Genomic DNA, 14,213 nt, shown 5'->3' with positions numbered 1-14,213 from the left:
GGCGGCAGCTCGAACTGGGGCGAGGGGAGCGGGGCGGAGAGGAGCCGGGGCCGGGAGAGACCCCGGGCGAGGGGCCTCAGGCCTTGGCCGGCTCCCGTCCGCAGCGCGCCGGCCGCGCGGGCCGCACTGAGCTGACGGGCCGCTCCGCACTCGCCGGCGGCCTGCGGGTGCAAGTGGGACGCACCCTTCCTCTGCAGATGGCGCTGGGACCACCAGGGCCTGCAGTGGCTACCAGGGTTATCAGCCTAGGCGCCCTTCTCTTCTGCTGAGCATTGATGTCAGCACTCAGAACGGGAGTCACGGCCCAGGAAAGGAGGCGTGAGCCCTGGCTTCTAGGACAGACAGGCATCTTGCGACCTAAGTGACTTTGGGCAGGTCACCTCGCCTGTAAGGAGGGAGATGGCTGGTCTACAGTTCTCAGGCCTTTGCCCCCTAAACGTCAACGTCTGTTAAATGGGCCTATGGTAAGATTTTCTGCTTCATAGGGTTGAGAGGATTAAATTAGATAAGGCACGTGAAAGGTAGAATCTGGTGCCTATGAAGCACTCAGAGGTGATTATCATTATATGAGGTTGGGTTGGGGGGGCCCTCCTGAGAATCTCTCCTTTTCCTTTGATGGACCCTGCGGCAGAACCAGGGGAACTGTCCTATGTTCTGATCCTTCCAGGAGGGGCTTGGGCTTCTCGCAAAACCTTGGCCCTATCTAGGTGGAGGACAGGAGAATGGTAAGGGGGAGACAGATGCAGGCCCCTGCCCTCCTGGTCAGGAACTCTGGCAGCAGAGGGAGGTTGTACCCACATCACTAAGAGGGTAGCAGGAGCAGAAAAGGCAAAGTCTGCCTGAGTGTACCTAGGTCGAACGGGTGCACTTGGGTAGGTTTGGACTGTGGGTTCCCAGGCCGCCTCCACCACAGACCTCAGGCTCTTAGGAGTGGGAGGGCTCAGGTTTGTGCCCAGGCCTCTGGAGTTTGGGCACATGGAAGGCAGAGGGGCCTGGAGTCAGGACAGAACAGGACTATCTCTTCAGCAATGTGCTAGAGCTGTTTCCACCCCTGTGTTTTAACAGATTCTGCTTTGCCCCGTGCCAGATGTTGAGTTCCTGGGTTCATCAGTTAGCTGCCCTGGGCTGTTTGCTTAGCCATAAAGCAGGGATACCGAGTGGCTTGGTCAGCCAAAGAGGGTGGGAAGGGCACACCAGTTCCTTCCTTGTCCCTTGTGCTGATGAGTCCTTCTTAGCTGCGGAGGTTTGAGGTGGGGTCTGCGTCCCAGGTCTGGCCTCCAGCCTGAGCAATGCTTACCCACATTTTCCCGCAGCCACCCGCGAATCAGCCTTTGTGCACGCCATTGCCTCGGCTGGTGTGGCCTTTGCTGTCACACGCTCCTGTGCTGAGGGCACCTCCACCATCTGCGGCTGTGATTCCCATCATAAGGGGCCACCTGGCGAGGGCTGGAAGTGGGGCGGCTGCAGTGAGGACGCCGACTTCGGGGTGCTAGTGTCCCGGGAGTTTGCGGACGCGCGTGAGAACAGGCCGGATGCACGCTCAGCCATGAACAAGCACAACAACGAAGCGGGTCGCACGGTGAGCTGCGGCCAACTTTGCCCTGGCCCTGCCTTGGGTCCCTTCCCAGACCGTCCCTGCCCCTCACAGGCTGGCCTCACCCCTGCGCTGCCCCTTCCAATGGCACTTGCGCGTCCTGGGCTCCCTGGTCTCCTCTTTTCCCTTTGCCGGGCTTGGCCCCCACCTTACAGTCACCCCTCTGTTCACCCTCCTTTCTCCCGGTCTCCGCCTGCTGGGAGATGCGTCAGCCCAGGAGTAGGGCAGCCCCATGGAGCAAGTGCTGGCCAGCCCATCCTGTGCACTTGGGCTGCCTGTGTAGAGCTGTGAAGACCCATGGGCTTGGCTGTGAGTTCAGCCTCCTCCCCTTCCTATGGTCGTTTGACCTAGGGCGAGTCACTTATGCTCCCAGCCTCAGTTTCCCCATCTGTTCAATGGGATAACAATCCTTATTTCCTACAGCTTTGAGAAATGGGTGTGCTTTCTGCCCGTGCAAGGAGTGTGAACGGGAGGGAAACAGTGATCACCATTCTTTAGGTCCATGGCTCAGTCCCCAATCAGTCCTCTTCCTGGGACAGAGTAGTCATAGAGAAGGTTCCGGGGATGGGGAGGGTGGGCGGAGTGGGAGGGCCTGGGTGTGATCGAGCGGGAGTCAGTCTGCGTGCCAACTGCTACTTTCTTCCCCAGACCATCCTGGACCATATGCACCTCAAGTGCAAGTGCCATGGGCTGTCAGGCAGCTGCGAGGTCAAGACCTGCTGGTGGGCACAGCCTGACTTCCGTGCCATTGGTGACTTCCTTAAGGACAAATATGACAGCGCCTCGGAGATGGTGGTAGAGAAGCACCGTGAGTCCCGCGGCTGGGTGGAGACCCTCCGCGCCAAGTACGCACTCTTCAAACCGCCCACTGAGAGGGACCTGGTCTACTATGAGAACTCCCCCAACTTTTGCGAGCCCAATCCTGAGACGGGCTCCTTCGGCACCAGGGACCGAACTTGCAATGTCACCTCCCACGGCATCGATGGCTGCGACCTGCTCTGCTGTGGCCGCGGCCACAACACGAGGACGGAGAAGCGGAAGGAGAAGTGTCACTGCATCTTCCACTGGTGCTGCTATGTGAGCTGCCAGGAGTGCATCCGCATCTACGACGTGCACACCTGCAAGTAGGGAGCCAGGTAGGGTGGCGGGGTGGGGAGCCGGGGGCTTGGGCTGCAGGGGACTGGGTTTACCTATCTCTTCCTTTTGACAGCCTCTTTCTACTTCTGAGTCATCCAAGGCACGCAAGTTCCCACAGCCAAAATGGGAAGCTAGGGTTTCCCAAGCTTCAGTGGGCATGGTCCTTGGGCAGCAGCTTGGTTGATTACAAAAAGCACAGATAACAGCCAAGTGTGTGCACACGAGGCTGCAAGAAATTGATTAAAATTCTTATACAAGTTAGTAAATTATGAGCCAGGTCAAATTTTTGCACAGCCACTGGCTATCATTATTGAGCATTTGTGAAGGCAGAGGTGGGGCCCCATGGGGCTGGAAGCTGGGACACCTGATTTCTGGTCCCTGCTGGGCCCATAACTTTCTATTCTTTCACTTCCCTGGGCCTCAGTTCTCTTACTGTAAAAATGAGGGGGTGCTTCAAATAGTAGGCAGAAAAGTCTCTTCTACCCCTGGGGCAGAGTCATTTTGCATCCACTTTGGACTCAGAGGGCAAGTTTTTGCACACACATAAACCCTACCAACCTCAAGGAGGTGGGTGGGGGGAAGCGGCATCTAAGCCCATATCCTGGCAGATCTGAAGCTTGGGTGGAGCAGGGGCGCTCTCTCCGAGTTTATGGATGGTGATGGGGAGGAGGAGGGACTCAAGTTCAGAGTGACGGTGATGAGTAAGCAAGGGATCAAAGGCTGGTGGATTATGTTCCCAAGCTTCCCAGAGGTGGCCTGCGTGGGAGACACTGCCTGGCCCTCTGATCCGTAGGTCCCCAGGAAAGGTCAAGACTGACATAGGGTGGTCTTGGATGTGGAAGGCTTCTGAGGCAGGTATGCCCTCTTTCCCTTTTCTTTGCCCTGAGAAGGAACCTAGGATGTACAGGGTCCAGCTTCCAACACCTGCCAGCCATGTGACCCAGACAGCACTCTTTACAGACCTGTCCTCCTCTGTTATCCTCCCCAGAGATGCTGCGAGGAAGGAAAGAAAGGACACTGGTGACAGTACTTGGTTCATTGTGGAGGACTTTCCTGCATTGCTGGGGAGAGCACCCCACTGGGTGATGCATTTCAGTGGAGGGCACCTTGGAGCTGGTGGCACAGTTTTGCTTTGTGGGACTAGGGACGGGGACCAGGCCTTTCTGGGGTGTGGAGGGACCTGACATCATGGAGAAAGCTCTGGTTGAGGGGAACTTACCCCACCCATCTGGGAAGCCCCTTCATACAGCTCAGGTTATGACCTGGCAGAGACAGAGCGCAGGAAGGCAGTAGGAAGCACCACCTTCCTTGGTGTCCGAATGAAAGCAGTGTGCCAAGTGGAAAGAGGACAAAGTTGGTTCCAGCTCCACAACTTACCAGCCATCGAACCTTGAAGGCCAGTTTCCTCATCTGTAGAGTGGTGATGGGGGCCTAACAAGTTTTATGAGGCTCAAGTGAGCTAACAGACATGAATGCCTGTCTGAATATAATACTAATAGAAAGCGTGGTAAATGCCATCAAAGAGCCGTGACACGAGGGCAGTATCATGCAATGAAATGGCATCATCACTGGGGCAATTTCACTTACTGCTTTTCAAAATGATAGAAGTCAGCAATAAGAGAGAATGTACAGGTTCACTGTGGCATGTCCAGCATGCTCGGAGGCAATACTGTCCCCCTCCCAAGCAGGACATACTCTGGCCCCTCTGAGTGTCTGTGGGGAAGTCAGTTTTAGGTCACTAATAGTGGACGGGGCCTAGAGGGCCATTTGTCTAGCTTCCCATTGCACAGCTAGGGACACTGAGCCCAGGTCTCTGCCTCCAGAAAGCCCCACATAGGGGTCCTACAGAGACAACAACAGCAGCAGCCCAGGCCGCGTCAGCGGCTCCAGGGGACTCTCGGGTATCACAGATTCAGGCCCCAGCATCTCTGTACCAGCATCTCCCCTCCCCTGAGTGGGCAGCCGAAATGAGCCATCTACGAGGTGGTAAGGAGGTACTGGGTTGGCCCTCAGTGTCCAGATAATCCCCACCTGTAATTAGTACCCGATCGTGGAAGAATTAGTATTTGTCATCAGTTCTTTTTTCTCTCTACTTCTGAAATAGAATGGTGTTTTCCCCAATCTCATGGGAAGCGCTACATAGATGTGATTTCAAGACACCAAGTCTAGGTAGATCATGGCCCCCAGGCCTCTCCTGTCTGGACACTCTGGAGCCCTCGCTGTGGGACAAATAGAGGCCTCTCTCCCATTGTGGTGCCCTTCTGACAAATACCTTGTTGAGTGATTCTGAGCAAGCTGTTTGCCTCTCTGAGCCCTGGTTTCCTCATTTGTGAACTGGAGAGAAGAATCATGTCCCTTGCAGAGTTGCTGGGTGGACTAGAGGCCGTGCACACCAAGAGCCCTGGCACAGCAGCGGTCTAGGCTAAGCAGAGCTGACCTCCAAGGGCAAGTTTCCCCCAGGTGTGCTGCTTGGTCAGTCAAAATGGCATTATGCCACAGGAAGGCCAGGAGGCCCTGGCACCTCCCCGTAGGGAAAACATTTTGTCTATCACTTGCAGCTTTTGTCCAGTGTCTCAGGCTAACCATTGATTTCCTACCTCCCAAGCATCAGATTTATTCCTTGTTATTCAGATGTTGTGAGCACAGTAAAAAAAGGGCCCTCGGCAAGAGGCAGGTGGCCTGGCTGAGCTGGATGCAGGTGCTGGATCTGTCACTGACTTTCTGTGAGGCCTTGGACATGTGCCTTTAATCTTGCTGCATCTCTGCTCCTGCAAAATAGTTTTACACTGGCCCAGGCCCCCGAGGAGTGGAGGGTTGATTGGGAATGCCCCCCAAAGTGCTTTGGGCCTTAAATCCTTTGAGAGATGTAAATATACAAATAAGATGTATATTGGTAACCCCCTTAGAAGGAATTACTTATAATCAATTAGGTAGACTTTCTCCTTTTTGGACAGCTCATCATCAAACTATTTGGTGTGATGAGAAAACACAGTACACAGGGTCTGTTCTAGTCACGAACTGGGCCCCTGACAGGCAAGGTTCTCTGTCTCCATGCAAGACAGATTCCTGCATTAGGGCAGTGACCTGCTGCAGGGCTTCCTGCCACCCAAGCCCTCCGCTAGAAGGTGGGGGAGGTCGGAGCCAAGGCTGTGGATGTCAACGCCCTGCTGTTCTATAAACCACATGCCCTTACTTAGTGGCAGACTCCAAAGTATGGGAGGGGGCTCGGAAAGCTACTCAAGATCCCTCTTAACCTACAAGTACGTTGAGATGTCCTGTCAGCAGCCTCTGATCTCTGCATCTCAATGGGTGGTCTCTTTGAGAAAGGAACTGTATTTCTAACTCTTCCTTTTTATTTTTCAAAGGGCACTGGGAGCGGGTGAAGCATGTGGCTGGGCAGATTCAACGAAGTTCTGTGGGAAGCAGGACCTAGAGCCGGGCTCAGCCCCCCACGTCAGACAGCAAGGAATCGGACTGCTGCCAGGTGTACGTGTGGTAAATCCCCTGGATCCAATCTGCCTGCTGACTGGGAGGCCTCCCTCCTTCTCATCTTAAGTTTCTCACCCTACTCTGGATGGTGTGTGGTTTTTAAAGAAGGGGCTTTCTTTTTAGTTCTCTAGGGTCTGAAAGGAATAGACCCAAGGCTTATCTTTGCACATGTTAAAGAAAATAAAAGTGGAAAAAAAAATTCTACTCCAACAGAACAGGCAGGTCTAATGTGAGCTCTCTGCCTAGTGGTAAAGACATCAGCGTGGGCCAGATTCTGTCTCCAGACTGCTTCTTATGGTGACATGCCAAGATGCCTGTGAGGTGGGAGTCATGGAGGAAGACAAAGCCCCCCAGTCTCCTTTTTTCTGTCAACTCCCATTCAAACCTGATACTTTCACATTCTGATAAAAGCCATAGGTTTAGCTAGGATAAAGGGGTAGGGAGGCCCAAGGCAATTGTTAGAGTAGGATTTTGAATTTCAAAGAACTAGGAGTTCTAGGGGACCTGGCAAACTGTTTGAAGAGCAGCTTCTCAGTCTCATTTTTTCCGTAGCCCTGTTCTGCACAAGAGGCTCTTGTGAACTGCAGTCAGATCTCCATCTTTTGCTGCCATTCTGCAGTTTCCACCATTAATGCAGTACGGTTTTTGTGGCGGATCTTGTAAATAGGTTATGTGCAGGGCGGGGATGACAGGGGCAAGCCTTCTCCAGTTCAAATGCCTTCCTAAAGAAAGAAGTGGTATCTTTAGAAGGGGCCATTCAATCCCTCCCAGACGTGCTCACCTCAGTCTCCATAAAAACAACTCTAGTAGAGCAGTTGGACTCTAGGTCACCTTAGTATAAATTAGACAGAGGGTCAGAGAGAGAGAATAGCAATCTATCCCTGAAGTTCCAATTTTGCAACTAGTAGATAGGGAGGAAAAAAATGATTCTTTCATTTCCTCTCCAATAAGGATACATCTTTCTGCATCCTTTTCTTTCTTTGGCCTGTGTGAGTAAATAGAACTACCAAGTTCTTTCACAGAGACCTTCCAGGCTCCCCTGTATGCTAGGGTAGCATCAATCCATGCAGTTACCAAGGGTCAGGATTAGGTGTGCAAAGGGGGGACAAGCACTCACTTGCTCCCTTGGATAGAGCATCTCACAGCTGAGGTCTCCTCGCTCCACACTGGTCCTCTAGAATGTCCCGAAGGAAGCTAGCACAATGGAAGCAAACAATCTGACAGTATGAATCAAGCCAACAGCTCTAGCTAAAGGGGACCCAGAAAGAGAGGCAGCAGGGGCATAGAAAAGAACATGGTCTTTCTTCCTCTGTCCTCTTCTCTCTTTGGTCTCCTCACACTGACCTAACATACCAGGTCAAGTGACCTTCCTACTTGCTCAGGCAGGCTTGCCAAGATGGCCATGCCTGCATTCTCGAATCTGCTGGCAATGAGCCCTGCTAAAGACACACATCCCATTCCCTCTACAGAGAGTCTGAAGTGCCCCTGCCCATCTCAGCTTAGACTGAAAAGTTTTAAAACATGTCAACGGGATAATGCTTGCTTTGTGTGACAGTTTTTCAGCAGAATGGATACAAATTTTCAAAACAGTCTTTTCATATCTATGTATTCTATATTAAAAGTGATAAAGTCATGTTTCTGGGGCGTATTCAAGTAGCTGACAAGTAATTATTTAATAATAGTACATTGAGTGCATTGTAATTATTCCCGACGTAGTCAGGTAATAGTATCCAATGGAAATTTCCTACCACCCTGCTGTATCCAAAGTTTTGTAAAAAGCTGTAGAAGTTGTTGATCTTTTTGATTTTATATTCAAAAAGTCTCTTTTTATAAATATTATTTATTATACAATGTATATACCTTTGAGTTAACTAAGATTATATATTATATAAATATATATATATATTTGGAGAAAATATATTTCATCATGCAGTTTTTTTCTGTTAAGTCATTAAAGAAAAGGTAAACAAACTTCAAATGGATACATTGTACAATGTGTGGAGTTTCCAGATTAATGCTCAGGAGTCAAGAATACCCGATTCTGAATGTGGTGGCCTCACCTTTCACCCTTAAATTAGTGGCCCAAATTGATGTCATGTCCTATGTTCTTTAAACTAGATTATCTGAGATGTCATATAAGTAGGTCTGATCTACTATAGGACTTCTTACAGGCTTTGTTCTAAATCAATTCTAACAAACAATTTCCAGTTTTAGAAATAAGCAGTTTGGGCAGTTAATTCATTTCATAGAGCCTCACACTCTATATTCACAAATTACTACCTGACACTCAAAAGATGCAGCTCAAGGCCAGCAGACCATGGGGTTGGCCACTGGCTTAATCCTTTCCTTCCCTATGTTTTCAGCTCTATTGGGAGAAGAGGATATTGCTTTATTGAAAATGACACTTGACTGGAACTGCTCTCGCCTGACAGTTCCACTGAGAGCTAAACTGAGAGGGGGAGGTTGGCTGGGAAGACGAAATGGTGTCACTGGGCTCTGAGTTGTCTGGAATAGGTGTCACTTGAAGTTTTATACTGGTTTGGGCAGAAGGGACCTACCAGTGGGCATGCCATAGGGAAGGGCATTCTCTCCTTGGACTGTTGCTTCAAAAGGACTCCACTGAAGCTCACAAGTAATGCCTGCTTAACAAGAGGCTATAACTCAGTTTTATGATGCAGACAATCCTTTGGTCTCCAGACCTACCCATAATATGTCACCTTTGGTTTATCTGGCACAGCTGAAGTGTTTTCTTTTTCTTTCCCCCGATTTACCTTTATTAGGGACAAATCTTATTTGTCTCACTTCATAGAAAAAAAATAACAGAAAAATAAAGCAGTCAGCCTTATGCGGTGGTGATGGGCCACACTGTGCTCCATTCAGACCTCCACTCTTAGATTAGGAATGGCTACTAGAAGTTCACAAACTTTATTTTGCCCATGATGTGTCTTTATTTAGTCCCTGAAAAGCTTAAACCACAAATGGTTGTTTCAGCTGTGCAAGAAACTGGACAGGGAGAGTATACAGATCTCCCCCATGTCTTACAGTTTTGGTCATTGTATTTCACTTTTACTTAAAGCTAACACTCATCTACACCAGCATTCTGGGTACTATTTTTTTTTTTAACCTATCAAGATTGCCAAATACTTAAATGGTCCCTATTCACACTTACTAAGGTCAGTTGTAATCCTTTCTATGATTAATCATATTCTATGTTTAAAGAGAATGCAGTTTATAGCAGTGCTTAAACATTTAGTTTCTCCATAAGCATAAATACTAATAAACATTTAAAAACAAGAGGAAGTTAAAAGAGATCCCAAAGAAAAAGACACAATATAATGAGAAGATACCTTTCAAAGCAGTATTATTCTATGAAGAAGAAAGGAAGGACAGTGTGTGAGAGGGTTCAAGGACGGAGGGATGAGGTACAAATAAAAGCAAAAGGAGAGTTGGGCGAAGGTGGAGCAAAGCAAGGGGAAGGATGATGGTGCGGTGGGTAGATGTACGCAGTGAGAGTGCCCAGGGACCCAGTGGTGTATCCGTGCTGGCCCTGTGTATGTGGACATGTAATAATGCACGTGGCTGATCCACACACATGAGTGAAGTTAATGCAGCAAAATTACGGCCACCACACTGTCCTTATTTCTCCTAGCTTAAAAGAGAACTTTCTAGAAGGCAAATAATTACATGACTGTTAATCTTTTACTCCCAAAATAATGTGACAAAGGCAGTTGTGTGGAGACTGTATGCTGGGAATTGTCAAGCATGAGTCCTCCTTGTGAATTCTGTCTTCCCTACTTGGGATTCTTGCCCATCAAGGCGCTATCTCCTGTGTCTTAATGCCACAGTGTCCCCACAGCACACCCTCTGTGGGCTCGGCACCGGGACCCAGTCTCAGCCCTGTGTGCCAGCTGATGAGAAACTTTAGATCATTTTACAATAACTTCTAAAATTTACATGCTTTTTTGAACTCTCCTACACACCTCACCCAAGCACTTCACTGAAGAGGCTGATGGATCAAGTCGCCAGGCAAGGAAAATGAAGTCTGGTGTTTGGGCTGGGATGGTTGTTTATAGCTGCCCCCATGCTTCAACAAGTTTGTTTACCTGGATTTGATTACCGTACACACTTGAATCTGCTCCATGACTTGCTATTGAAACTTCATGGGGAGGCTGTTCACTAAAATTTTTAGGATCTGAACAGACAGACTTAATAGCTTAAAAGCAAAACTTATTTCAGATTTTAACCACCATTATATAGTTTTTCTGTGTTACATTAGAAAGAGTGTTTCAGTGAAGATGGACACATTTTTTAGAAAGGATAAAATAACCTCCTTTTTTGAAGTATCACTACATCTTCTGACAAAAATTGCCCATGAGGAGTTTATCCACAGACTCTAAGAGGGCAGCCAGTTGGCGTGTCCTCTGCTTTATCATCAGGCCTGTGAGCTCCCACTCGGCCCAGTGTTGGCTCTGGGAGCCCTGGGAGAGCTTCCGGACTCCACCTTCTCAAGGCTACGCGGAGACTGTGGTGGCCGCAGGGTCTTCCTTCTCATAGGGTGTGGACCACTCCTGGGGCCCTGGCCCTGCTCTCCACCAACGTCTGAAGCAGCCTCTTCCCGCAGAGCCTGCCAGTTCTCTGGGCTGCCTTTTATCCTAACTGAGCCATCTCTAAGGACTGGCGCTTAGGCTTAAGAGATCCGAAAGCTCAGAAAAAGGCGAAAAGGATGAAGGATACCAAAACCAAACGTGAAAAAATCTCACTGAGAGTATTTGAGTCCCTTGGCTCACACCTTTCACAAGAAGGAATGCCTTTGACCGAGTGACAGTTTTCCTCTTGCTGGTTTATTACTCACTCGTGGCTTTGGTACACTTCACTTTTGTAGTAAGGTGAACTAAGTATAGAGATTCTTGCTCTGCATTAACATTTCAAAATGTGCTATTGATCTGTTTTTCTAAACCCCCACCTTCATATATTCATATCAGTTATATATGCTGTTTTGTACAAAATACTGGTTTACAGAATGTTTTCAAGTATATGTACTCTTTATTCATTCCTTCATTAGCATTAAAACAATATAATATTTCTATTTTTCAATATAGTTTTGGACAAAACAAAGACATTAACCTCATTTAACAAGAGACATAAGTTAACACCACCTATGCTGATTCCATGGGAAGAGAAAAGAGATCTAAAACGGATAAGGGAATCCAGGATACTGCCCACCAGGAATCACAGAATTTCACAATACAACCCACTTTTTAAAATGCCACAAAATAAGCTGGGGATGAAAACCCAAAAGAAAGCAGATATGACATACAAGTCTACCAAAAATATACAGATAGCAAGATCTGGAGATAATGTGCCTTCCACCAGAGGGACAAATGCCAGAGCTACACCCAAGTGGCACTACGGCAACAAGCCTCCCGGGAGGTGCTAAGCACCTTCAGATGGCCTCTGAATGCTGGTCCCTGCATTTTAAGCAGCAGTGGGGAGACAGTGGCATGCTCCCTAAGTCTCATCACAAACATGATGACCTAATTAAACTCCTTCTAACTCAGGTATAAGACAAACCACCCACTCTCCTTCCCTTTGGAAGAAGTGTGGAGAGAGTAAAGAAAATGTGTTAAATGTATTAGAATGGATGTTAAAAGACTGAAGGGAGAGGGCTAGAAGTGGTTTGTTCCGGAGAATAGTGTTTTCTTCAGATGTTAGATAGCACAGATAACTTAAAGTGAAGGATAAATTCTAAGTAAGACATTAAGCTAAGGAAAATGAAAAGTGGTGATACAAATAAGCCTTTAATATACTAAGGAATTGACCCATTTAGGGTTGGACACTAATTAGTGCTGAGAGGTTTATAAACAGAAAGGAGTTTAGGGGTGTACACTTTTTCCACACGTATTTTTCATAAGACTTTAACAACAATTACCAAATGTAATGATTAGCATTATCTTTTACCACAAAGCAAATTAGTACCATTAAGGAAATGTCATAGCCAACATAGCAGTCATCTGACTTTCTATTAAGAAAGAGCACCTGATTTCAACTTGGAAACATCTCTAAAAATGATTGAGAACAGCATCTTGGAAATTCAAGCCCTGCTTCTTCAGGCAAAGGTAACAACAAACTTCCTAAGAGGACTTATAACCAAATATCCAATTTAACCAAATGCCTTTAGTGTGAGCACAGGGAAGCTGTAAGATACTTGCTTCAAACCCATACATCTGGTCACTGTTCCTGCTTTACAGATAGAAAGTCTTCCTTCTAAGGGGCCAAGTGCCTTGCAACATCATCACATTCATTGAGTTTTGGGGTGGGGAGGCGGTGGTGGTAAGGAGCTCACAATGTGTAGTGTTCACAATTACAGTATAGCTCCCACACTAAAGACCGAGGAAGAAGGAATCACCTTAGCTTGCACAGAAAGTAAGCACAGCATTCTAAAGCAAATTTGTGCCTTCCACAAAACAGTAGCATATCTCAATAAGCACAAGGGAGTTGACTGCACTAATCATGCAGAGTGAGCACGTGTTGAAGGTAGCAACATTTCTGTGTCCAGTATCTTGGGTAAACTGAGTGAAGATCCCAGGCCATCTTCACCTTGGTCACTGTATGTTTGCAAGTAGTCCATTTTCAAAGTCAAGGGGGCTACTGAGAAAGAAATACCCAAAACATAAGGGTCTGCAAAACACCACCTCAAAATCGCTAAAAGCATCTTAATGGTTTTCTACATTTTTCACTATGCATTTGCTATTAGATGAGCATTTCACAAAAGAAAATGGTCACAGCTCCATGCATTTAGAAGCAGGTTCCAATAAATATGTACCATCGAGTTTTTTCCTGCATTGTGACAAGGAAGTTTTGCGAAGCAGGACAGGGAGAGCAAACCAACAGTGCAACCAATTTCCTTGCTTGGTCTCTCAGACCTACAACACAGCAAAGAACTCTAATAAATGGAAACAAAGATGTCCAAGAAAAGTTGAGAATTCATCTTTATATGCACTGTACAGCAACTCTTAGAATAGGCACTGGGACTTAACAGAGTGGTAAGTCTGGTTGACAGTCTTAAGTGTTGTATGTACTTACGCTCCTTCTTCTCTTAAGAGGGCCAAGAATTTTCTCACACGGTATTCAGGATCCATCTAAATACATGAGAAGAAATAAAGAAGATGGGTTAATAGTACCTTCTAATGACTGTGCACTTGCTTCACACCAAGGAAATGCTTGGCCTCACACTTCCATCAGTGCTCTGCTGATGTTACCTGTTCCTCAGCCAGGATTCTGATACACAGGGAAGTAGATTACATCATTCAAGAGAAGTGAATGGGATTTCCCAGCACAGAGAATCGCTGTACACAAGGTTCCCAACAACCAAGCTGGGTATTTACAGGCACTTCAGCCAAGGGCTCCCTTAGCTGGCGCTGTGTGAGGAGGCAGAATCTGGGTGATGCCGGAGAGGACCAGTGAGAAACTACACGGTGGCCGTTTGTGGGGGTTCAAATGGTATCCAACTCATAGAACTCATCTAAAGTATAAAAGTGAGACCAAACTTGAAGAAATCAATTGAAGTTGATTAAATGACTAAAAAATGGCTTATTAATTCTTTATGATTGACAATTTTGCTTTTCTTAGCCTTGCTCTCATCCCTTGCACAGTTTCTTCTTTGCGATTATTGAAAAAAATTGTGCTGTAACTAAAAATATGAAGAGCGTGGCTGACTTTTCTGACATGATCTCTGGATAATCCAGGTTGCCTATGACTGAGAAAAGCACATTGAGTCTAGGGCAAGATGGAGTTTTGGTTCAGGTGCTAAGTTGAGGTTGTTATTATCAATTATCTCTATTCATTTTCATTTTATATTCACATTTATGCTAATTCAGTTAACTGTATTTTATTCTCATTGGTTCAACAAAGATGTGAAGTTATCTAAATGATTAAAAACATCTTTAATTTCTTAAGACAAATTTTTATTGTAAGAAACACACCTAACTTTTAA

At 47.2% G+C, this 14,213-nt stretch overlaps 2 protein-coding genes across 5 annotated transcripts in view; one reads left to right on the top strand and one right to left on the bottom strand.

Moving 5' to 3' along the window:
- Nucleotides 1-11,302, top strand: part of WNT3 (Wnt family member 3) — a 48,208-nt gene extending 36,906 nt beyond the window's left edge. Inside the window, exons 3-5 of the mRNA XM_036899745.2 lie at nucleotides 1,314-1,579; nucleotides 2,243-2,730; nucleotides 6,097-11,302. Coding sequence (XP_036755640.1) covers nucleotides 1,314-1,579; nucleotides 2,243-2,722 — 746 coding nt within the window. The 3' untranslated portion in view covers nucleotides 2,723-2,730; nucleotides 6,097-11,302. The remainder of the gene's footprint in view (nucleotides 1-1,313; nucleotides 1,580-2,242; nucleotides 2,731-6,096) is intronic.
- Nucleotides 11,244-14,213, bottom strand: part of NSF (N-ethylmaleimide sensitive factor, vesicle fusing ATPase) — a 145,456-nt gene continuing 142,486 nt past the window's right edge. The window contains exons 21-22 of one of the 4 annotated variants that reach the window (XM_036899739.2): nucleotides 13,304-13,359; nucleotides 11,244-12,868 (exon numbers count right to left, since the gene is read on the bottom strand). In XM_036899739.2, coding sequence (XP_036755634.1) covers nucleotides 12,823-12,868; nucleotides 13,304-13,359 — 102 coding nt within the window. In that variant the 3' untranslated portion in view covers nucleotides 11,244-12,822. Of the gene's footprint in view, nucleotides 12,869-12,956; nucleotides 13,144-13,303; nucleotides 13,360-14,213 lie in introns of those variants that run through there. The other 3 variants (XM_036899742.2, XM_057501591.1, XM_036899743.2) reach the window with 3 other exon arrangements.

The sequence above is a fragment of the Manis pentadactyla genome, chromosome 4 (genome assembly GCF_030020395.1).
Source record: "Manis pentadactyla isolate mManPen7 chromosome 4, mManPen7.hap1, whole genome shotgun sequence".
Lineage (NCBI taxonomy): Eukaryota > Metazoa > Chordata > Mammalia > Pholidota > Manidae > Manis > Manis pentadactyla.
Note: the sequence above shows the minus strand (reverse complement) of the source record. Positions and strands in the feature narration are given on the sequence as shown.